Below are 23,959 nucleotides of genomic sequence, written 5' to 3' on the forward strand. Positions count from 1 at the left end.
TCGGACAATCAAACGAAATGTGAAACGGACACTGTAGCGCTGTTAACAGCTCTCGCCCGAAAGGGCCACAAAGTCAGCAAAGACAAGTTACAGTTTTCGCAGCCAAGGGTGACGTATTTGGGACATATACTGGAACAGGGGCAGAGGAGCCTCGGAGCTGAATGGGTGGAGACAATCCTAGAGCACCCAAAACCCACTACATTGCGACAATTGCGGCGGTTCCTCGGAATGACGGGGTACTGCCGGCAGTGGATCCCTGATTATGCAGTTAGGGCGCGATCACTGTACGACATGGTAAAGGAGGCAGAGGGGGATAAGATCTCCTGGACGAATGGTGCGAACAAAGACTTTGAAACATTGAAGCAGGCCTTGTCAAAAGCACCAGCACTGGGGCTACCGAACTATGATCTTCCCTTCACCCTATTCGTCCATGAAAGAGGAGGGTTCGCCCAAGCGGTGCTGACGCAAGAACACGGAGGAAAGAATAGGCCGATTGCGTACTACAGTAGTCATTTGGACTCGGTCGCCGCCGCCTATCCTGGGTGCTTACGGGCAGTAGCAGCAACGCAATACGCAGTAACCGCAACAGCGACGCTGGTTTTGGGTTCTCCGCTGACCGTGAAGGTACCGCATGATGTGGCGGCGCTGATACGGCAAAATAAGACACAACATATATCAGCGGCACGAGCAGTTCAACATGATTTGGTGCTGTTGCAGGCAACTAATATAACGATCGAAAGATGTTCGCCACTGAACCCAGCCTCCCTAATGCCAACGGGCGATGAGGGAGAGGCACATGTGTGCGAACGAGTGCTGGTGGAAGAGACAAAGGCTAGGCGTGACCTACAGGAAGCCCCGATCGAGAATGCGGAATTAGAACTGTTCGTGGATGGAGCGGCGAGGAAGAACCGATGGGGAAAAACCATCGCTAGCTTTGCAGTATGCACCGCAAGCGCCACCTTGAGGAAACAATTGTTACCAAAGGGATTTTCAGCCCAACAAGCTGAGCTGGAAGCGTTGATATGCGGGTGTGAGCTGGGTGCGGGTAAGACATTGAACATATACACAGATTCTAGGTATGCCTGGGGCATCTTACATGACTCTGCTGCCATTTGGGCCTTGCGTGGCTTTAAGACGTCCTCAGGGAAGGTTATCCGACATGGGGACTTGATCAAACGACTGATACGAGCAGCACAAGAGCCGCAGCAGATTGCAGTGATTAAATGCAAAGCTCACACAGGAGGGACAGATGAAGTGTCAAAAGGCAACGAAAGAGCAGATTTAGCGGCAAAAGCAGTGCTCGATGAGGAGGAGGCGAACCCACAACCGACGACCGAACTTTACGTGGAGCAAATGGTAGACGGTCCACAAACGCAAGAACAGCTGAAGGACCTGCAGGTCTCCGCAACTATGGAAGAACAGGAATCATGGAGGGTGAAGGAGGGTGCAAAGCAAAACATACATGGAGTATGGGTGGATGAGCGAAATAGACCATTTGTACCCCGGATATTGCTACCGTGGCTCACTCACTGCACATGCGCAGGGCCATATGGGAATAAAAGGGGTGGCGGAAATTATTCGTCAAACCTGGAATGCCCCAGGTGTAACAACAGCAGCAACAGAGGTGGTTAGCAATTGTGCGACCTGTGGTAGACATAACAGGAAGTATGCCGCCAAGAAACGGGGAGCACACCCACCCCCGTCCGGACCGTTTCAACACCTTCAGATGGATTTTATAAAAATGCCGGCATACAAACATCACCAATATGTGCTGGTAATTGTGGATATGTTTTCTAAGTGGGTAGAGGCCTTTGCCACGACCAATCAGGAAGCTGATACAGTGGCCAAACTACTTTTACAGGAAGTAATTCCACGATTTGGAATTCCAACACGACTATCCTCGGACCAAGGAGGGTCTTTCACGGCAAAAGTAATGGAAAAGGTAGCCGAAGGCTTGGGTATCAACCAGAAACTGCATTGTCCGTACCACCCCCAGTCAGCAGGGGCGGTAGAAAGAGAGAACCAAACCCTAAAGCAGACGCTTTCCAAACTCTGCGAGGGCCAGTCAATGCCCTGGCCAGACGTGCTGCCGATAGCGCTCATGAAAATGCGGGCAACAAATAATGCCACAAGGGGGCTCTCGCCCCACGAAATAATAACAGGACGTCCTATACAGTTACCGGCCTCGGCTCCGCCAGATATGGGAGATTGGGATTTGCATGTATGACTGACGGGATGATGAACTATTGCAGAACACTCACTGCTACCATTAGGGCTTTTCACTCACAGGTACAATAAGCATTGCCGATACCTGCTGGAGACCCGTTACATGATTTCCAACCTGCTGAACGAGTTTGGGTGAAAGAGTTCCTGCGGAAAGACGCCCTGCAACCCAAGTGAACCGGACCCTACACTGTACTTTTGACCACGCTCTCGGCCGTCAAAGTGAGGGGTAAGAGTGCATGGATACACCACTCACACTGTAAACGAGCACCCAAGGAAGCCGCTGAAACTAGGGAACCGGAGGAGGTAACCCCAGCAGAGGTTCCGGCAGTGTCCGATTCAGTCTTTTACCGGGATAGTGAAGACGACGACGATGGGGAAGACGTGATATCTCTACAGAGACCCCCTCCACCACCACCAAACCGAGACGGGGCTGGCCCAGCAGGGCAGGGTGAGATAGTACAGGGAGACCCACTGCAGGCAGAGCCAGGCGCCCCGCCAGACCCGGGACCTGAAAACGTAGACAACAGGGATCCTGAAGGACCAGCGCTAGAACCAAACGCCCCGCCAGACGTGGAGCCGGAACCTGGACCGGGCACCCTGCCAAACGTGGAACAGGCAGGTTTAGGCGACAACAACATTGTAATACAGGAAACAGCGACAGGACCTTTGACGACACAACATGCAACTCCTGGTGCTAGCGCTGCTCCTGTGCGAGGGCGGCCTGTCACTAGGCAGCAAACCGACAGCCTCAGACCCCGAGAACCACACACGCCTCCTACACCTCGACCACGAAAGGGGAAACGGGAGTGAGTTGGCAACTTCTTTACAGCGTAGCAGGAGAGGGGTACCGAGAGAGGTGACAGCAAGCAAATATGCAAATTTTGGGACAACCCATAACAAGGAGTTAGACACAGTAAGAGTCTTTTCAGTTAACCGTACCCAACCTTTTTCGTCAATGATTCCACACATTAGGGACATAAAGGCACCGCTGCTCCGACCCCAACAACTCATAGAAATACCCTGCATCCTAGCAGATGGGTCTAGTGACCTGGTAGAACGACACAAGGAACTTAAGGCCATCATATGGTACTACGAGATTGCGGGGCGGGTTCTCTTAGTAGCTCGACAAGTAAAGAAACAGAGAGGGCAAAATGGATCCTACAACAGACAAGGATATGAATGGGGCCAGCATGCAAGTCTGATAACTAGAATTCCACAAGTACCAGATGACACCAAGTTGGCATACTTTTGCCGCGTCCGATGGAGCAACCATACAGCATGGCTTAATTGGATACACTTTGATGTACGCAGACAGGGGCCGCCGACAAGGCCCCCGAATACCTTTGTAGCCCTAACCACAGAGATAGCAAACATTGAAAACCGGAGTGAGTGCTGGGTGTGCCTTAAACCACCATCTGGCCTCGTGACCGGACTTCCTCTTTTCGTACTACCATTAACCATCTTCAATCACGTAACCGGACCAGTAGAAGGGCTCGAAGCTAAGACCTCAGCCCGTGGTTATACACAACGGGTCTATGCAGGGAAGAATCCGAGTGCTAATGTAGTGGTGGTACCATCTCCCCTATGGGTAGAAAACACCAGGGGAGCGGTCTGTTTTACAGGACAGGGAGCAAACAGAATGGGGAAGTCAGAATGTGAGATTCAACTTCCCCTTCCAAAATCAACTGACCAGGAAGTCATCGCTGTTAACCCGGACACCCAGGTAGAGGAGCAAGTAACATTCACAATAAGAGCAGCCTTACACCATGACAACGGAATGATCCCGCCAAAAGGTATTCACTTGGTCTGCGGGGACAAGGCTTACCCCTACCTACCAAAAGGGTGGGAAGGGAGTTGTTATTTAGCTTCAGTATTTCCGGACAGCAGGATTAAGACCACTTTTTACCCTACCCCTGCACCACCACGGCATCGACGCAGCGCATCAGAGACAGGGGATCCAGAGGGATGGGCCAGTGTATCAGATCGCTTAGGGGTGATCAAAGGCACCTGGTGGGAGAAGGCTCTTGGCTTTTTCATGCCACATGCCGGTACTACTATTAATAGCATTAGGTTAGATGAGCTTTCGCAAGTTTTGGAATATTTAGGTTATGTAACCATGGCTTACTATACAGAATTAACGGAGATGCTGGTATCAATGCGCGCTATGGTAATGCAGAACAGAGTAGCTTTAGACATGCTTCTAGCAGAGCAAGGAGGGGTATGCGGGATGATTGAAGGAGAATGTTGCGTCTGGATCCCGGACCCAAAGGACATAACTGATCGTGCGGTGACCCGAATTAAAAAGGTGGTGGAAGTTCTCACAAGCAATCGAGTGGAACGTGAGGAAGGTTATGCATGGTGGAAGTCGATCTTCCAGGGCTGGGGAGGTTGGTTGTTGCGTCTAATAGGGTCAGTACTTTTAATCATTGTGGTGGTAATTTTTGGGGTGTTTCTAATCAAACTTCTCATTACCATTTGTTTGAAGAAGTGCTGCGCAGCGTCACCCCTCACCCACGCCATTATAATAATTAACAGCGAACTCTCTGTTGAGGACGACTTGGCCAGTAATGGGGAGGGGGACGACCAGGGCCTTCAGGGGGAACCCCACTTAGACGTCATACACGTGGACCTAGGCCAAGGTTTACAACCATTCCTCCTTGTTGAAGCAGATAACTAACCCAGGAGAGAGTGCGTGTTGTTTTGCCTTCCAGTGCAAGATGTGACTCCTGCGCTGGACGAGCTTACACCCGTGCCTTGAGTACTACTTTTGCTACTTGCTTATGTATAATTGTTTAAACAATAGTATTACCACTGCTGCTAACATAGAACAGTATTACATGTTAATATGGTGTGGACTTAGCATTGAATTCATATACTGCAGCTTAAACGGGAGGCATGTGGCAGTGGGTAGGGAAAAAAAAGGGAAGACAATGGTAACAGAAGCTAACCTGAACCACCGGCAGTTGGGGACTTCTCATTTGGAGAATGTTGATGGCTATCCACGGCATTCGTAAATCCCGTTTGGCAGGCGCGGGGGCCTAGGGGTAACTGTTACAGGAACCAAATAGGGGTCCACTTGGTCGGTGAGTATCAGGTGTGGCTGGGTATGGTCAAAATATGACCAAGGAGGGAAACTGTTATGATGATATGCTAGGTGGTCATATTTTGGACCATTAGCTGTGTGTTGATCAGCTGTCGGGATTCTAACCTTGCTTGTAATTGTGTATTATTCAAACCTTGCTTAAAATGTTGCTTTAAATGTTTCAGGCTACCAATGTTCCATGCACCCCACTGTTTTTGGACAGCACCCAGCTGTTTCTGTTTCTTAGAAACTAAGCCCTTATCGCCCTTCCTGTTGCTCTGTGGTGGTGTGCCCTTAGTGCGACCTTGGAGAGAACTGTGGAACTGTTCCTTCAGTGTATGCTGCCCACACATTCCTATTCTCAGTGATCACCAAAGCTTTGCCTTTGTTATCAGCAGGTGCTAGTGAAGGAGTGTAGGAAGCTTGGAAAGTTATTAGTTTGCAAGACTTGCATATCTGAGAGTTGTGTAGGTGGCTTGGAAACTGTGGTTGCATATCTGAGAATTGACCGATTCAACTTCCCCTAGGGCCCCGAGGGAGGGGGGAAAGAAGCCCACTGCCACATTTATTTCTTTTATTTCTTTGTTTCTTTATCCCTTAGCATACACTTTTAGTCCACACCCAGTTTTGCCTTTACACTTTTAGTCCACACCCAGTTTTGCTTTTGTGTGATTATATATATATATATATATATATATATATATATATATATATATATGTGATGGTTTTGAAGCATATTCTCAATGTGATTCGGGGGAGCCTGACTGAAGGGTCACTGAGTCACATTCCGCATGTGTGTGGTCTTCGGAAATAAAACGTGTAATTCGAGGATCCTCATCTGACTCTGTCATCTTACTCGGCCGAGTGGAGAGTCATAACAATTGAATATCACCAAAGTGCCGGGATTCTTTTGTTAACATCTCAAATGTATAATAAGACCATAAAAGGAAGTTGGTTTGGGAGAGTCTTTGGGGGGGGGTGCACAGATACCCTCCGTAGATACTCCCCTATTGGAACCATACACTGTGCAGAGCGTTGGTGCTGCCTCAGCAGTCTCCTTGGCTATTTGGGCACAATCATGGATGAGTCGCTTCTCCAACACAGGATACCAGAAAGCTGGCACTCATTTTGCCAACTTCGGAAGGATGACAGGCAGAGATAACCCTTCCTGGTATTGTTGCGAATCTGGAAGCCATGAGCACACAACATTCACGTCTTATAGCTCAGTTATTTCAATAAGTAAATGTGGATAGATAGCTCCCTTTTCCCTTGTCTAATGGGTAATTAAATGTTCCTGCGCTGTGGAGTTATTTTAATAGTCAGGTTTTCCTTCTTTTATTTTACCCCACCAACGATAACAACAACATCAATGATAACAACACCAACGATAACAACAACACCAACGATAACAACACCAACGATAACGACAAATCCAACGAAAACCCTCTGCTCCCGGCATTCTCCGCACGCTCACTGAAATGCGGGTGTGCTCAGAATGCATTCGCGAACTGAATTCCATTCCCTAATATGGACATGAATCGGCTCGCTTGGGCACTCCAAGAGGTGGGATGCGACAGGCCCCACCCAACGATGAGCAAACTGAATTCCATTCCCTAATATGGACATGAATCGGCTCGCTTAGGCACTCTGAGAAATGGGAAGCGACAGCCCCCACAGACGGCGAACGAGTCACGCCGGAAGCGAGCCGCACACCAGGGGGATAAAAAGGGAATGGAGAGACAGAAGGGAGTTGTTCTTTGCTCTTCTTGGTTGATGGTTCTGGCTCTTCTGGGTTCTTGTTGTTGGTTCTTGGTTAGTGGTTGTTCGGAGCACACGGAATGTGGTTGGTGGTGCTTCGATTGAATCGACTCAGCGGATTGTGAAGGATCGGAACCTCATCTGCACCAGCGAGTATTCTGGAGCGCGAGAGGATCCGCCGGAGCTCAGGAAGCTGATCGGGGCTCGCCAGTTTCTGGATTCAGCTCACCCTCGCTGGTGCCCGGTTCGATAAACGTGAAGACCACATGAGGTGGACAGGTCTGAGGCAGAATCTGGTCTTCAGCTCATTCTTTCTATCCGGGCTGGAGGCCTCAATAAAGACCATTTTGGTCCGATTCTTTTGGGTGTGTGCATATGTGTGTTTGTGGCACCAGTATCATAAGTAATGAATTGTTAAGTGCCTTGCTGTACATACGTGCTTATTAATATTCGGATAACTCTGCTCTTCTGTGTTCCCCTCCCTGCCTATTGTTAAATAAATAGCCCCATTTGTGAAATGTATCCGCTCGTTCGTGTCCTTTCCTCCATTGACTTAGCGTGCTGCATGTTGGAAAATTAGCCAGGCTGTTGCCGCTGTAAAGGGATATTTGGACCGACGGATCTCGGCGATCAACTGCTCGGGTCGCACACGGTTCGAGTACACTAAGCGGCTCGTTCCGTACGGGTGCCATCGAGGGTGTGGAGACTCGATAAATCGCCAGGTGGAAATCTAGGTATTTTGAAAATTGGCTAATAACCCTGTACCACGTGGCAGAAATATTGACGCTTCACGGTCCGATAAGGGACCCGTACTTTTTCGGAGTTTTCCGAAAAGGTACGATCTAAATTCCGGACAATCGGTCGAGCCGACTCTGCAGCTCCATCTCGCAGCCGATACCCGGCCCCGCAACAGTATTAATTCAACCGCTGAGTGGGATTTGAAGGAAGGATCGAAGTATCCCAAGCCCACCACCTGAACCATTAAGCCAACACTAGGCATATCTGACCTCTGAGGTGTGCTTTATCTCCATACCTCTCCGTTTTGAGCCACTGCTGACCATTAATATATTGCAGAAAGTATTAGTGTATTTATTTTAATATTTTGTCATGAAAGCAGATAGCATTGGTCTCTTTTCTGCACTACGCATTCAGCTGGACAACCAAACTCACCACTAACTAAATTCCATGACTCAGCACCATTTCTACACTCTCGTCCTGGATAGAGCTGTGAAACAAGTGACCTTTGGTTGTTACCACTGTGCTGTAATGTGCAACACCCTCCCACCCCACCCCTACCATAATGAAGCAGTCCATGGAGCCCCCCTCCTCCCCCGATTCAATGCTGTTGGTGTCTCCGCAGCTGACGTCATGAAATGCATCAACTCCCAGTATGAGATTGCACTAAGTGCCTTGTATACGATGACCGTGTATCGTGGATTACGAACGCCACGACCCAATAGAGTGAGTGCTGTTAAAGAAAAGCAGAAGGCACTTCCTAATGATGTGTTCCTCCTGAGAGTCGCTCAGTTTTCGACACTCACCTTAGTGAGAGGACACACAGCCCCTGGTTTGTGCCGTTTTTATCGGCCCTCCAGGCCAAGAAGGAGAATGATAAGGAGAGACCATTTCGGCCAGGAGTAAGCATCGGGTGCTCAGTGGTCGCCAGTGACGTGTTACACTAGGACCCAGGGCCCTGAGAGGCAGCATTGGAGGAAGGGTCTGTTCTCTTCTTGCGTTTGGCTGCCGGATAGTTATCATTTCTTGGAAGCGTGGCTGTGCCGCTGATGCTGTGCCCCTCTACCAGTACACTGGTACTCATTTTGCCAACCTCGGAAGGATGACAGGTGTCTAGTGAACCCACCTGGGGTTAATTCAGTGGCGAACAGGGCTCAAACTCAGGATTACAAGATCCCAAGCCAGCCACCCTAACCATGAAGCCAACACCAGGCTTAGGAGGGGTCTGATACTGGGTGAAAGGAGCCAGAACCTCAAAAGACTTCAATGGACTCTCTGAGAAAGAAGAAGGGGCCCTCTTGGTGTATCCATTCCCTTTCTCAACCACACGTTATTTGCATAAATTGCATCTGGATTTTGTGCTGTGTAAGTATGTGGACTGTATTGGTGGATGAATGAGTATCCGTAGTGGAGCGAAGCGTTCAACTAGTAATTGAACAATACTGTTTGATTTTTCAATTTTTGTTTTACATGCAGGATTTTCATACTAGGGCGGGGAGTAGTTTTGTATGATAAATTGGGTCATGCCCAGCATTGCTCCCCCTTTTCAGTGCGAAATCAGGAGAGCCTGGAGGAAGGTGTGTGCAGTGATGCTGAAATGATTTATAGGGAGGAATCTATATATTAATACTGAAGGACCAATTTTGTGCTCCTCCGAGCGGTCGCGTCACGTTTTTCTCAGTACTGTGACCTGGACTGAAAGAAACTTCGTACCTGTAAGAGTGCATCGCACATTGTGGCAATAGTCAACCTTCAACTCTGAAGCAGAATAAACACTTTTCGTTTTACATTCGTTTACATGGAGATGTGTGACGTCACCGCTGGGAGGCGTAAGCACGTCATGACATCATCGGTCATTCGCTGACGTCATTACGTCTGTCGTCGACAGACCGTCACCGCTGAGAGGTGTAATTCCACTCCTCGAAAATAGCGTCTGCAATGTAAAACCCTCTTCTGCACATGCTGACTACCTCAGAATGTGAATTTGACACAAAAAATGTAAGAAACATTGTATCTCTATATTAATACTGAAGGACCAATTTTGTGCTCCTCCGAGCGGTCACGTCACATTTTTCTCGGTACTGTGACCTGAGAAGTTTTGACCCGGTGTTTGTACGTCAAAGTAGACACGTGCACAAATCAGGGGACTTCTTCACAAGGAGTAGTGTACACCAAAAACGCCGTGTACAAGGACGTTTTGTAGGCCTCATTAGGTAAGGCCATGGAGTACATCGACTGGGATCCGGAATCTTACAAGAGCCGCCACTGGTTGTCATATTGGGCTCATGGAACGGAATCCGTCTGTGACGGGGTTTCGGCTAGTCTAAACTAATTGTGTGTGTCCATCCATCCATCCTCCATAACAAGAAAACCATAAAACCTGTGGCCTGAAACTTTGCATGCATACTAAGGGAACTCCAAGGAAATGCAAGAGTGAAAATTGGGTGTTTGAGTTAATTAATACACCCCTTTTGACGGTAATTAACGGCCTCATTTAATTATATCCCTTATCAGGCGCATCCTTGGCCACCTCGCTCTCTGGGTTTGAAAACGTTTCCTGGGTAACCTCGATGGGGGTCTGAAGCCACCATGTTTTTGGCTTGCTCAATCATGCCTTGACTTGGAACAGGCTGCAACGATTTCCTTACGATAGTTTCTTTTTTTCCCCTTTCCACTCATATAATCGAATGCTTGTTCATCATTGCTACGAATCACTGCACACATCGCTTTTGTAAGTATTATAGTTTTCAAATTCGGAGCTTGGAGCAATTTCATGTATTTTATGATACGATTTTCCACGATCTACTGTCACGGACTAATAAAAGTATATCATCGAAATATTATTTCGCTTTTTAGGATTGGATGTTGTCTGGATTAAATCAGTGTCGAAATCTGGAGTGAAATCTGATAATTTAAAGAAAAAACGAGTTGTATAACTAAGCCGATATACCTATTTACTTTAAGCAAGCAACGCTATGTTCCCCCCTCCTCCAAACATACACAAGAAAATGTGAAATTTCCAAAGCATTAAATTTATCTTTTTATACTGGTTGGAGAATTATATTGAGTGAACCAAAATTTTAGGAATGTGCCAAAATTAACCAGCTTCATTGAGCTATATGATTTAATGCATTCACTGTTTGACCTCCCACCCTGTCCCCCTGAGGGACTGCTTGCGCATAGTATCTGCCAGATCTGTGTATATTTTTGGGTATTTAACGAGGTGCTCTTCAGGGAATCTAAGCAAATCTGGTGAAAAACAGACGTTTTAAAATAGTTATAACGTTTGCATGGACCGCGAACGATGTACCACGTGATGCATGCACAAACAAGCAGGCAACATTGCGGATTATCTGCAGTTTATTTCATGGGCGATTAAACTTTACGATGTCTCCAGGGTTGTTCGACAATAAACAGTAACTCTTTTGTGGATAAAGTCATGATTTGAACAAATTCATTTAATTCCTTTAACTGCTGCTGGTGCCGTGAAGACCGGCTTTAAAGTTAAAAGGATCCTATATGGTATGCCGCCACAGCCTGGCCAGCCATTCCTCATAAACACTGAATGGGAGTGCTTGCTTGAGTGCTTAAGCCAATTGCCGAGTACCCTACTGATGACTCTCAGTAACACAAGTATTCAACCCCTTTGTCCAATTAACCCTAAATCACTTCAGGAACAAATTATTTGTTTGAAAGGTTAAAAAAAAAGTGGAATAGGTTTCACCTGCATATAATCAGTGGTTTAACTTAAAAATTAAACTCCCCCACTTATCAAAGAAGTTTTAACGTGCAACTCACTTGGTCAACCAACAAGGCAAACGTGAAGACCAAGGAGCTTTCCAAAGAAGTCAGACATAAAGTGGTGGAGAAGCACCATTCAGGAGAGGGTTATAAGAATATTTCAGTCACTCATTATCCCTTTGAGCATGGTGAACATCCATTATTAAGAAGTGAAAGACGTATCATACTACCCAGACTCAACCTCGATCGGGTCGCCCATCTAAACTCAGCAGCCAGGCAAGCAGGAAACTGGTTTTGGATGTCACTGTAAACCCAACAATGATTTTGAAAGATCTGCAAGGCTCAATGTCCTTGCAAAATGGGGGTCAGTGTTCATCAATCAACAATTTCCCGTTCCTTTCACAAAGCTGCCCTCTATGGACAGGTTTTTTTTTGTATACTTTGTCGAGGCTCGTATGAGAGCTAACACACAACTAACAGCAAGGGGGCATGAGACAAGAGGGGCGGGAGTGGAAGGGACAAAACAGTGGGGAACACACATTAGGTGAACTGTGGAAGGGAGAGGGATGGGGATGGGACGGGGAACATGGCGAAGAGAAGATGGACATCACAGGGACTTTCAGGAAGGAAAGCAGGAGAATTGAAGGAAGTGGGCTTGGGTGGATTATCGGGGGTAGAAAAGATCGAGGATTTGGATGGGGGAAGATAAGAGGTGGTGGTGAAGAGCTGTTTTGAAAGCCTGGAGGGAAGAATGGGAAAGAATAGAGTGAGGAAGTTTATTCCAAAGGCGGGAAAAAAGAGGAATGAAAGAGTGAAGATGAGCAGTGATTCGTGATTTTGGTAGTTTTACCAGAAGGGGGTTGTTGGCGATAAGGTGATAAGAAAAGTCATTACTGAAAAAGACGCATCTAACAGCTCGTATGGAGTTTGCGAAAAGGCATCTTAATGATACTGCAGGCATGTGGAGAAAAGTTTTGTGATCAGACAAGACAAAAATGGAACTTTTTGCTCTAAATTCAAGGCATTATGTTTAGCGCAAGCCTAGCACTGCACATAACAGTCAACACCATCCCAACTGTCAAGCATGGTGGTGACAGCATCATGTTATGGGGCTGCCTTTTATTAGCAGGGACTGACAAGCTAAGTACTGACCGAAGAGGCTGAATAATTTTGATTTATACATGTTTTTTGCAGGTATTCCAGACATGTAACCTTCAACTATAACAATGTTGAGTTTGATCTATTCAGGTATGAATAAAAACGTTCATTTGGAAAAAAATTTCAACATAATTCGTAATTAATCTCAATGTGGCATTATCGGTAGGGGGTGAATACTTTTGCAGGCCACTGTAAACGATTTCGAAAAGTTTTGAGAAACAACATTTTTAGTAAAACACTTTATCGAAGAAAATCGGATAAAGTTATAAAATAGTGAAAAACAGAAAAAAGTAGAGGTAAAAGAAATGGGGTTAAAAAAAAAAAATAATGGAAAGTGAACCAGAAACCAAAACGAGCCAGAACCAACATATTCCCTTTACTGAAAGAGGTACACCTGTACTGTCTGTATCTGTACTACCTGGCTTGTAGGAAAATGTCTGGATACAATAGGTAGATAGACCAGTTCCGAAGCGACTCATGTCGTTGCATGCAGTTTTTACGCTGTTTGAACCAGAGCTTTTCATTGTTTGGAAAGCTTCCATGCCTTTACCTCTTCGAGAAAAAAAGGCTTGCTTGAAAAAACGATTTTATGATCACAAGGCTTTTTATATAACTTTTGGTTGCTGATTGCGTTAAACATTATTGCTGACTTTTGACTTTCATGGTTTGACTGATTCATCCCACCCTTAAGTTTATACCAAATTACTTTATTTGCATTGTTTAGGGGTGAGGGATATTGCAGTTTCAATCATGTTATTACCAACCACTGACCAGTTCTATTAAGCAAAGCCAAGATAAACAACTGCACATTGTTTAAGGGATAAGAATTCAATACCACAAGCATTTTTTGGAGTGTATTTATTTATTTTCAACAGGTTTCAAGGCTTGTGGAAGAGAAGAAAAATGTGGTCACCAGAAGGTTGGGGGGGGGGGGATGAGAGGAAATAGGAAGACGAGAACACTTGGCTAGACCACAGCAAGAGCTGTAGGTAAAAAGGTGACAGGACCTCACTGTAGGTAGAAGTGGGAGAGATGATGAGGTGATAATTGGTAACAGTGAAGGCATGGAGGGAAGAGCTAAAGGCATCACTCAGGAAGAGAGGCTAAAAACATGAGGATAATTTATTCAACTTTGTGTTCTACCATGAAAGTGGTGGTGAACCTATCCATGACATAGTCCAACTCAAGAACTAAAACTTAGTTTTTTGAATTAATGATAATGGAGTCAAAAAAATCAAGACTGCAATATTGTAAAAACAAAGACAAGAAAGACATATTTCAACAGCGATGCAGAACTGATAGGATGGCCTGGAGGTATGCACACTCGCCTCTCAGCTGTCTCGCCTGGGTTTGAATCCCTACCACGCCATAAACTGTCATCTAGGTGTTTCGCAGGCAGGGGAATTCATCAATGTGTATGTCATCCCTCGGATTGACAAACGGGTGGCCCGTCTGCCAGCATTTGTTGGTGAGTTTTAAAGATTCCGTGGTGTCCTTCACGAAGAGTGGACGAACTATCGTCAGCACCATGCCAAATTCCTGCCCGAACCAGCAGAGGGCATTGCATCAGCGGCACAGCCACTCCCTCAGCCAATGATGCTACCCAGCAGTGTTGTGCTGCATATGAACAAATAATAAGACCAACGCCAATCAAAATAGCAGCTTGGTCGAATATGGAGGCAGCATGTCAAGGCAATAATTATGAAACTTCATAAAAGGGGATAAGCTTCCTTCATTACAAAAAAAGCAATTTCAAATTGAGGCGATCACAATGGTTTGATTGCCTTTACCTCTGAAGATGAGGGTTTTTAAAATTCAACTCTCAATGCAAAAATCAAATTGCTATGCAATGTACTTGACAATAATTGCATACAAATTTTGTTTTGGTTGCAAGACAGTGAAACTTCTGCCAATGTGATTATTTATACACCTTTAAAATGCAAGCACAATATGAAAATACATGAACTGCACAATGACATGAAGAACAATAATGTTGGAAAATGAGTACAGCATGGCAGTTGTGATATCCGCTAACACAAGCTGCAAAGACAAACCCTTACCTTCTTCATTGAGTTTTCATCAAGCCTGTATTAACTCCTGCCATCTTGTCAAGTGGACAGATATGATTTTAGGCTTTCAGACAAACCACAAACTCTCAAATGAAGTGGACATTATGATACTTATATTAAATATTGAATGCTTTGGATTCACCTTATAAATCACAACTACACGTACCACTTCCATATTGACGTTGGAAATGCACATTAAACGTAACTGAAGCAGAAACAAAATCAAATGCCAATAAAAATCTTTGGAGGCCAGCAGGAAGGTCTCACGATGATGAAATGCACTATCAGGCAAGTCTTAACCTTATCCCACGACGAGACGTTGGATTATATATGCAAGCAATACTGTCGCTGTTATAACAATGAGGCAATAATAAAAAACGAAACGCTGAAGAACTAAATCTTAATTCATGGTCATGTCAGTAACAACTTTGAAATAAAGCATGAGAGGCAAAGATTTTGATTAATCCATCAAAGAGCCAAGATATTATTGTGGAATTTCCAAGATTTAAAAGTCATTGTATTGATCCATCCATCCATCGATTGGGACCATACTCTGTGCAGAGAGTTGGTGCTGCCTAAGCAGTGTCCTTGGCTATTGGGAACAATCCTGGACAGATCGCAACTCCGACACAGTATACCAGCATGCTGGCACTTATTTTGCCGACCTCAGAAGGATGACAGGCATAGTCAACCCCACCTGGTATTAATTCAACAGCCGAGTGGGATTTGAACTCAGGATCCAAAGCCCACCAGCCTAACCATGAAGCCAACACCAGGCATATTAATCCATACAAATGTCCAAACAGCACCACACTGAGAACAAGTCCTAAATGGAGTATAGTAAGGTTCTACAAGGCCCAAATGCTCTGCACATTATGCATTAGGCAACATTACTGTGGTGAATATAAAACCAGTCAGCTTTTAATTGCCCAAATTGGAAACGATATCCTCTATATTCTCCTACACTTCATGGGGGGGGGGGGGGAAAAAAAAAATAAAAAAAAATCAGAATTAAGGTCAGATTCAGAGGATGCAAATTTGCACACCAAAGCACTTAAGCGAGTTTTAATAAAGATTTATATTTACCCTTGCTTGCTCAAGCTGCAGAGATCATTAGGACAAAAAATAAAAATAAAATATAAAAAAAATCTGCGATAAATTTGCACTTTACTTATCAAAAGTCCAAAAAAAACAAACACCGTTTTCTATAATCACATCGATAACACACAGAGTCAAAACAATTGAGATTATACAGTTTTGATTGTGGCTGCAAATAAGGTATTGTCAAATAGTCTCCTTAGTCATTATAGGCCTGTAGTGGTGTCGCAGTCTTGGCTGCTTCCATACTCAGGAGAGGGTCCACGAGTTTGTTGTGAACGTGCATGAGGCCTGAGGAAGACAAACATAAAGAGGCAAAATGTGCGCTCATGCTTAGACAATAAGGTGTGCTGTGAAGCTGCTTCTGGCCATCATAAGTGAGCCAAAGAAAGAAAAAGAAGACGTCATGTACCCCTGGGCGCTCACCTCATAGAATAATGATACTGAGGAGGACGTCAACGTGGGACGGCATCAGCAAAATGAATAAATGTTGGAGCGAATACTTATTTTAGGGGGTAACCAACCACCCCCCCTGCCCCCCATCAGTAAGCCTCCTCAGACCCGATTTTTAAAATAGCATGAACAAACTTTGGTACATCACAAGTGATGAAGGTTGTGGTCAAGTTTCATTGGAATTGTGTGTGTCGTTTCTGAGATGAAAGAAAATACCTATTTTTGGGGGGGGGGGCAACCCCCCCGTACACCCCCTGAGATTTTTTTATTGCTGTGAACAAACTTTGGCACATACAGGGTGATGAGGGTTGTGGTCAAATTTCATCAAAAGCATGTGTGTGGTTTCAGAGAAGAAGTTGCAAGTGTTTGTGGACGGACGGATGCGACATCCGATAGGCTCCCCAGAACTATGTTCCAGGTGAGCTGAAAAATAAATTAAAATCAAAGTCCTATATACAAGGAGCATCAACGCCCCTAAAAGAAGGTGGTCGTGCATTTGTGACGAGGCAATAACCCTGAGTAGGTCACAAGTCCGTTGTTGAAGGCTGTTGTTGTGGCAGCCCCAAAGGAAGGATTCCATCAACAGATGTTTGCCTCACTCAGCCCAGTCACATTTGAACCGGAAATAACTGGATTACAATAACAACAACAACAAAAGGGCCTGTTGAGCAATGGAACCCAATCTAATAAGATGTGTTTTTATGCATTCGTTTCAAAGAAAAAGGTTTTTACAATAATCTAAGTTTTACGTACGAGCTTATAACCAGATGTCAGTAGAACAAGGATAATAGCCGACATCAAATTTTTTAGCAGTAATGCTACTTCAATATTTGGCTATTTCCTTCCCTCAAAAAATGAAGAAGAAGAACCTCTCCAACCAACGTGTTTAATGCAAAAGGGTAATAAAGAGTAATTATATAGTGTTCTAAAGGGGGATTTTAAACGGTATAATGGTAATTCTAAGGGGGGATTCTAAACGGTAAAATGGTAATTCCAAATGAAGATTCTAAAGGATAATTCTAAAGGGAGATTCTAAACAGTAAAATGGTAATTCTAAGGGGGGATTCTAAAAGGTAATTCTAAAGGGTGATTCTAAACAGTAAAATGGTAATTCCAAAGGAAGATTCTAAAGGATAATTCTAAAGGGAGATTCTAAACAGTAAAATGGTAATTCTAAAGGGGGATTCTGAAGGGAGATTCTAAAGGGAGATTCTAAAGGGAGATTCTCAAGGGGGATTCTAAAGGGGGATTCTAAAGGGGGATTGTAAAGGGGGATTCTAAAGGGAGATTATAAAGGGTAATTCTAAAGGGGGATTCTACAGGGGGATTCTACAGGGGGATTCTACAGGGGGATTCTACAGGGGGATTCTAAAGGGAGATTCCAAAGGGAGATTCCAAAGGGAGATTCCAAAGGGGGAGTCCAAAGGGGATTCCAAAGGGGGATTCCAAAGGGGGATTCTAAAGGGGGATTCTACAGGGGGATTCTACAGGGGGATTCTACAGGGGGATTCTACAGGGGGATTCTACAGGGGGGTTCTACAGGGAGATTCCAAAGGGTAATTCTAAAGGGGGATTCTAAACAGTAAAATGGTAATTCTAAAGGGAGATTCCAAAGGGGGATTCTAAAGGGGGATTCTAAAGGGAGATTCTAAACAGTAAAATGGTAATTCTAAAGGGGGATTCTAAAGGGGGGTTTTAAAGCGTGATTCTAAAGGATGATTCTAAAGGGGGATTCTAAAGGGAGATTCTAAAGGGAGATTCTAAAGGGAGATTCTAAAGGGAGATTCAAAAGGGAGATTCTAAAGGGAGATTCGAAAGGGAGATTCGAAAGGGGGATTCTAAAGGGGGATTCTACAAGGGGGATTCTACAAGGGGATTCTAAAGGGTAATTCCAAAGGGCGATTCAAAAGGGTAATTCTAAAGGGAGATTCAAAAGTGTGATTCTAAAGGGTAATTCTGCAGGGGGATTCTAAAGGGGGATTCTACAGAGGGATTCTACAGAGGGATTCTACAGAGGGATTCTACAGAGGGATTCTACAGAGGGATTCTACAGGGGGATTCTACAGGGGGATTCTACAGGGGGATTCTAAAGGGAGATTCTAAAGAGTAATTCAAAATGGGGATTCTACAAGGGGATTCTAAGGTGTTCCAAAGGGAGATTCTAAAGGGGTCGTTCGAAAGCATAAGTATAATGGATTTTATTTGTTTCTAGGCTTTTCCTATTTCATATTTAAAATGCCAACCTGAACCGCTTCCTTGGGACACTGATTTTTACATTAATTACAAGGATATTAGTGGACAAGACAAAATCAACATACTGTTTGGCATTTGAACCCATGATCTCAGCATAATGAACTAGATGCTTAAAAGGAGAGAGTAGCCTTTTATGTTGAGCAAAGTCACTGAAAAATGTCCAAAAATACTTCCATAACATCACAATGACACCCTTGACATAGTATTTTCTTTTTTAGAGCAAGGTGTCCACGCTCCAAGAGACAACTTCACAGAATGCACAATTATTTTGGACGACTTGCTTTGTGCATTATTTTTAAGAGCATCAAGCAGGGGAACCATTGTGGATATATGTAAACAGCTTTGGTCAAAGGTCATTACTTATGTTTCCACAATTCAATATACTATGTGGATGAGTCCTCACCTTTGAAGTAGTTTACAGTCTTGACCCGCAGCTCCTGCGTTGCATCATCATCACAAACAAAGATTGCACGAGGATGCTGCTGGAATGCTGAAACAGTCCACATGTGGTTGACTCCTTCCTCCACAGCTTTATAAAGTGCCAAGGCCTTGTGTGCACCAGTGATCAATATCATGACCTGAGAAAGCAACACATCGTTTTTCAATAGTGCAAACCAACCTGGCAAAGGAAATCTTTGAACATTACTTCTGACTTGAATAGTCTCTTCTGACAAAACAGAAAGAAGTGATTTCTAGAACACACACCATTATATAGGGTGTCTGAATAAAATATATACATATGTACTGTCGGACCCCGCTATTCACGGGGAATACGTTCCTGGAAAATGCTGCGAATGGCGAATCCACAAATAGCGGGGCATTGTTTCAATGGAAAAAAGGGGGACAGGTTCCCGGCGGTTCGCGATTCACAAGGGAAAAAATCCGCGTGAAAAACTGCAAACACACACACGACAAACTGTGAATACGCCTGCAATAAACTGCAAAAAACCCCAAACAAACATGAATGTGCTCATGAAAACGTGAAAAAAAAACCAACACCGTGAATACGTGAAGCACAGGGCCACGAATGTAGAAGCAAGTCACATTTTATCAACTGAGAATACGCGAGGTCTGCGAATACGCGGGGTCCGCAAATAGCAAATTCGTGAACAGCAGGGTCCGACAGTCCTTTAATATCTCAGAAAATATAATTAAACAGCCGAGAGAGGGGTGGCGTTGAATGCTACCAATACCTAACAGATGCCGTTGGCATGGGATGGAATGATTGCATGCCATCAGTCAGCTGTTACCCATTATAAGGCAGTGCTGAACGACAAGATTGTACAGTAATTTTTGATGCACAGAGTCGATATACATTTTATTGAGACACCCTGTATTTGAACGTCAATGTGGAAGAAAAACAATATGCATGAAGTTACATCACAACTACTGTATGTCACCCAGCACTTTTTTTTTAACCGAGTACAACAAGCACCACAATTTTGTGTGAAATACTTTAAGGTACAAATATAATTTTGCTTGCATTGTTAATGACAACGGCACTTTTTGACATCGAGACATCGACAGATACTCTGCCTCTGCCCACATTATTATTGAAGGCTTTTATGCTTAACAAATATAGCTGCTGAACTATGTGACCAATGACGTCAAATTTGTTTCCCCCATACAATTTAGTCCTGAAGGACCATCAATAATTTTCATACTGATCGGATAAAGCGTTCAACGTATGCAGTTATGACATGATGATGGAGCCACCTATAACATCATCAAAAAAAAAAAATCACACATTTCCCATGGGGAGAACGAGACAAATGCCAAGTTTCAATTATTTTCCAACATGGCTGCCACACCGCATGACCTATGACGTCATAATTCTCATTAAAACATTCTGCATGAGTAGTCACACCTATGGTGAAAATTTTGCGGCAATGGGATAAGCAGTTGCAGAGAAAATAGGGAAAATTAGCACGGACATAAGGTCGGACAGACAACCCGAAAACAATGCCTTCGTTCGGCGACTTCGTCAACAGAGGCATAAAAATTTTGGTAATAAAAACAAAAACCATTGTGAGAAAAAAATATTGTTCGACAACCCCAATACCACAAAAATGAGAACAAAATGAATGAACTTAAGTAATATATACATCATCATCGACAACACTTCTCACCTCTCTGGAATCCATCACAGTTCCCACACCAACAGTGAGGGCCATATTTGGCACCTGGGAGAAATTGCCTCCGAAAAAACGGGCATTTGCCTCAATCGTGTCTCTGGCCAGAGTTTTGACTCGTGTGCGGGACACAAGACTTGAGCCTGGTTCGTTGAAGGCAATATGCCCATCGGGTCCAATTCCTATTGGCAGAGAAAGGATAAAGGTTGCGCAAAGGAATGGTGAGGCACATTACAAATACAATTAAAAAGGGAGGAGGGGATATAATTGATGGAAGTTAGGGGCATCTCCATCTATACTAATAAATGTCAATGTGGTGTGTGTGTGTGTGTGTGTGTGTGTGTGTGTGTGTGTGTGTGTGTGTGTGTGTGTGTGTGTGTGTGTGTGTGTGTGTGTGTGTGTGTGTGTGTGTGTGTGTGTTCATAAAGTATAACATATTCTCGGCTAACTCCCCTACCCCCATTAGCCCCACCATTCTCTCTCTTTGAATCATCCTCACTCCACCCCCTCCGAATACAATGCAGCATCCTCGCACACCTCTCTCTCCCTTTCTGTCTCCAAACATATCCAGACGGTGGTTATCTCCGCATGTATCTAAACGGTGGTTATCGCCACACATATCTGGACAGTGGTCATGTCCGGATAGTGGTTATCTCCAGATGTGTCGAGACGGTGGTAATGTCCAGCTGGACCATCCCCTCACACTGCCTTCCCTTGGCCTCGTCTCATACTGCTTTCCCTTTCCGCACCCCTCCTCGCTCCTCCCTCCACCACCCCACCTCGCTGCCCCCCCTCCTTCCTCAATCTCCCTCCCCCTACCCCTCCTCGCTCCCCCACTCCTACTGAGTCTTCCTCCCTCCTCCCTCCCCTCATCTTACCCATCCCTCCTCTCCTTACCCCAACTTAATATTCCCTTCAGCGAAGCAATGGGTTGTATTTACTAGGAGGAAATAATGAAGGGGATGGTATTAGTCGGACTGTCCACTGCAGGTGTGCCAGGCTGGTACAGCAGTGTGGGCAGAAAGGTGCAGAATGCAGTCATCAATTCATTGCTCCACTGACCCTCTGGTACATGTTATTTCTGTGAAGGGACAAAACACCCTCCAGCATACAGTGGCACACCAAGATTAGTCTTTTCTCTCTTCTTCAGCACTCCACACCGTCAGTTCTCTCTTCTCCCTCTGACACTTCACGACCTGCTCTCTCTCTCTCAATACTGACTCTCTGCACAGACTTCAAATCTCACTGACTGACTTCCCCATGGGCTTCCAATCCTATATGTAGGTATTTAGATATATATCCCCCACCCCCTTTCCTTGTATGGCAGAGCCTTGCCCCCACCCGATACTTGGACGCCACCGGGGTCCTAAACCTTTTTCCATGCACATAACAGTGCCTTAGCTTGAAGAAAATTTATTGAACTCTGTTGGAGAAGATCATTTTTTGTGATGCCATTTTCATTGTACTGTGTGTGTGAAAATAAATATTTTGGTAAAGACACATTTAAAGTTTGACCCAGTTATGGTAATTAAACGATTTGATTTTTAAGGGCTAATGTTCTTCAAAGTTGCTTCCAAATTCATCAATACCTCCCATGAATAGCTCAATACCACCCGCTGCAGCAATCTTTTTCTCAAATTCTTTGCATTCAGCTGTCAAGTCAGCAGCATTTCCATCAAGGATGTGCACATTCTCTGGCAAGATGTCCACGTGTCGGAAAAGGTTTTTCCACATAAATGAGTGATATGACTCTGGATGATCTCGTGGTAGACCTGAATGAATACAAAAGCAGATAGGGATGAAATGTTCCTTAAACCAATGTCCCTTCATTTTGTCTCGAGCAAAATCCCAAAATGAGATAAACAAACTATAACATAGGTTAGCAAAGAATAAACTCAGAAAATGTGCTGGACATCAGAAGGAGATAGAGTCAGATGAACAATTATCAATATTATAAAGCAGGAGTGTCTGTCCATCTGTCCGTCCCCGAAATGCTCCCTCAGTTTTGGGGCAAGCCCCGCCAAACCTTCTGTGGAACCTTTTGGGGTCCCAGCCAGTGTCCTAAGGTGGGTGGGAAGTTTCATAAATACCTCAATACAATTATGATTTGGGGTTTCTATCTGTACAAAGCTGCTCCCCATCCGGAAGTAACATCAGAACGGCGTTTATATTAGTTTACCTCACGAGTGTTTGTAATATTGTTTTTTGTTATATTCAATATTCATGGTATCGTATTAATTTGTGATTGGAATGATGCTGTTTGGAATGAAAATATAGAGATTGAGTTTAAAGGATAAATAAATTATGTGATGGTTTCCACCCATGACACTCGCAGATTCGGCATTTGTAGTTTTGCCATTGACATCCGAGAAATATTACCCACCGTACTTCTGATGAGGTGAGCTGCAGTAAGTTCTTTGCTCAAGTCCTTCAAGAACCGGCTGTCCATGCCTGACTTTCGACTGAAGGTGTTACAGGAATGTGGAATTTATTAGTTCATGGTTTGGCATTCACCATTTCCGCATTGTCTGTTTGCTTTTGGGCTACTTCTCGTGCATAGATAGCATGGGTACCTCGCTAGTTCATACTAATAAGATAAACATCAGAAATCATGCAAAAACCTTGTAAAAAATATAGAAATCCAAACAACAAGACAATAAAGCAATGAATATAATCTGAAATTTAAAGTACAGTACCAATACAAAGTCTACCACCCCCCCCCCCCCCATTTCAAAATTTTCACCTTTTATTCCCTTCTTGCCTGGAATTTAATTGCATTAAATCAGACTTTTTCCACATCATAACCCACAACTTCCAAGTGAAAAACAAATTCTACAAATTTCAGAAAATTAATTAAAAATACAAAACTAGAACATCTTCGTTGGTAAGTGTCCACACGCCCTGAGTTAATACATGGTGGAAGCACCTTTGACAGCAATTACAGCTGTGAGTCGGTTGGGATCAGTCTCTACCAACGTTGCACACCTTGATTAGGCAATATTTTCCCATTCTTCTGGACAAAACTATTCAAGCTCAGTCAAGTTGTGTGGGGAGCGTTGATGGACAGCAATCTTCAAGTCATGCCACAGATTTTCAATTGACTTTAGGTCAGGGCCCTGAATCAGCCACTCAAGGACATTTATGTTTTTGTTCCTTAGCCACTCCAGTGTAGCTTTGACTGTGTGCTTTGGGTAGTTGTCATGCTGAAAGGTGAACTTCCATCCCAATGTCAGTTTTTTTTTGCAGAGGGCAGC

The 23,959-nt window shown here is 44.4% G+C and overlaps 1 protein-coding gene across 3 annotated transcripts in view; it reads right to left on the bottom strand.

Moving 5' to 3' along the window:
- Nucleotides 1-15,789: 15,789 nt before the first annotated feature.
- LOC147024732 (glucosamine-6-phosphate deaminase 2-like) overlaps nt 15,790-23,959 on the bottom strand; it is a 28,691-nt gene continuing 20,521 nt past the window's right edge. For all 3 annotated transcript variants that reach the window (XM_085884926.1, XM_085884925.1, XM_085884927.1), the window contains exons 4-7: nt 22,295-22,477; nt 20,703-20,887; nt 18,977-19,151; nt 15,790-16,158 (exon numbers count right to left, since the gene is read on the bottom strand). In XM_085884926.1, the coding sequence (XP_085741052.1) occupies nt 16,067-16,158; nt 18,977-19,151; nt 20,703-20,887; nt 22,295-22,477 (635 nt within the window). In that variant the 3' untranslated portion in view covers nt 15,790-16,066. The remainder of the gene's footprint in view (nt 16,159-18,976; nt 19,152-20,702; nt 20,888-22,294; nt 22,478-23,959) is intronic.

Source organism: Eptatretus burgeri, chromosome 6 (assembly GCF_056783735.1).
Source record: "Eptatretus burgeri isolate ZD-2024b chromosome 6, Ebu_testis_v1, whole genome shotgun sequence".
Classification (NCBI taxonomy): domain Eukaryota; kingdom Metazoa; phylum Chordata; class Myxini; order Myxiniformes; family Myxinidae; genus Eptatretus; species Eptatretus burgeri.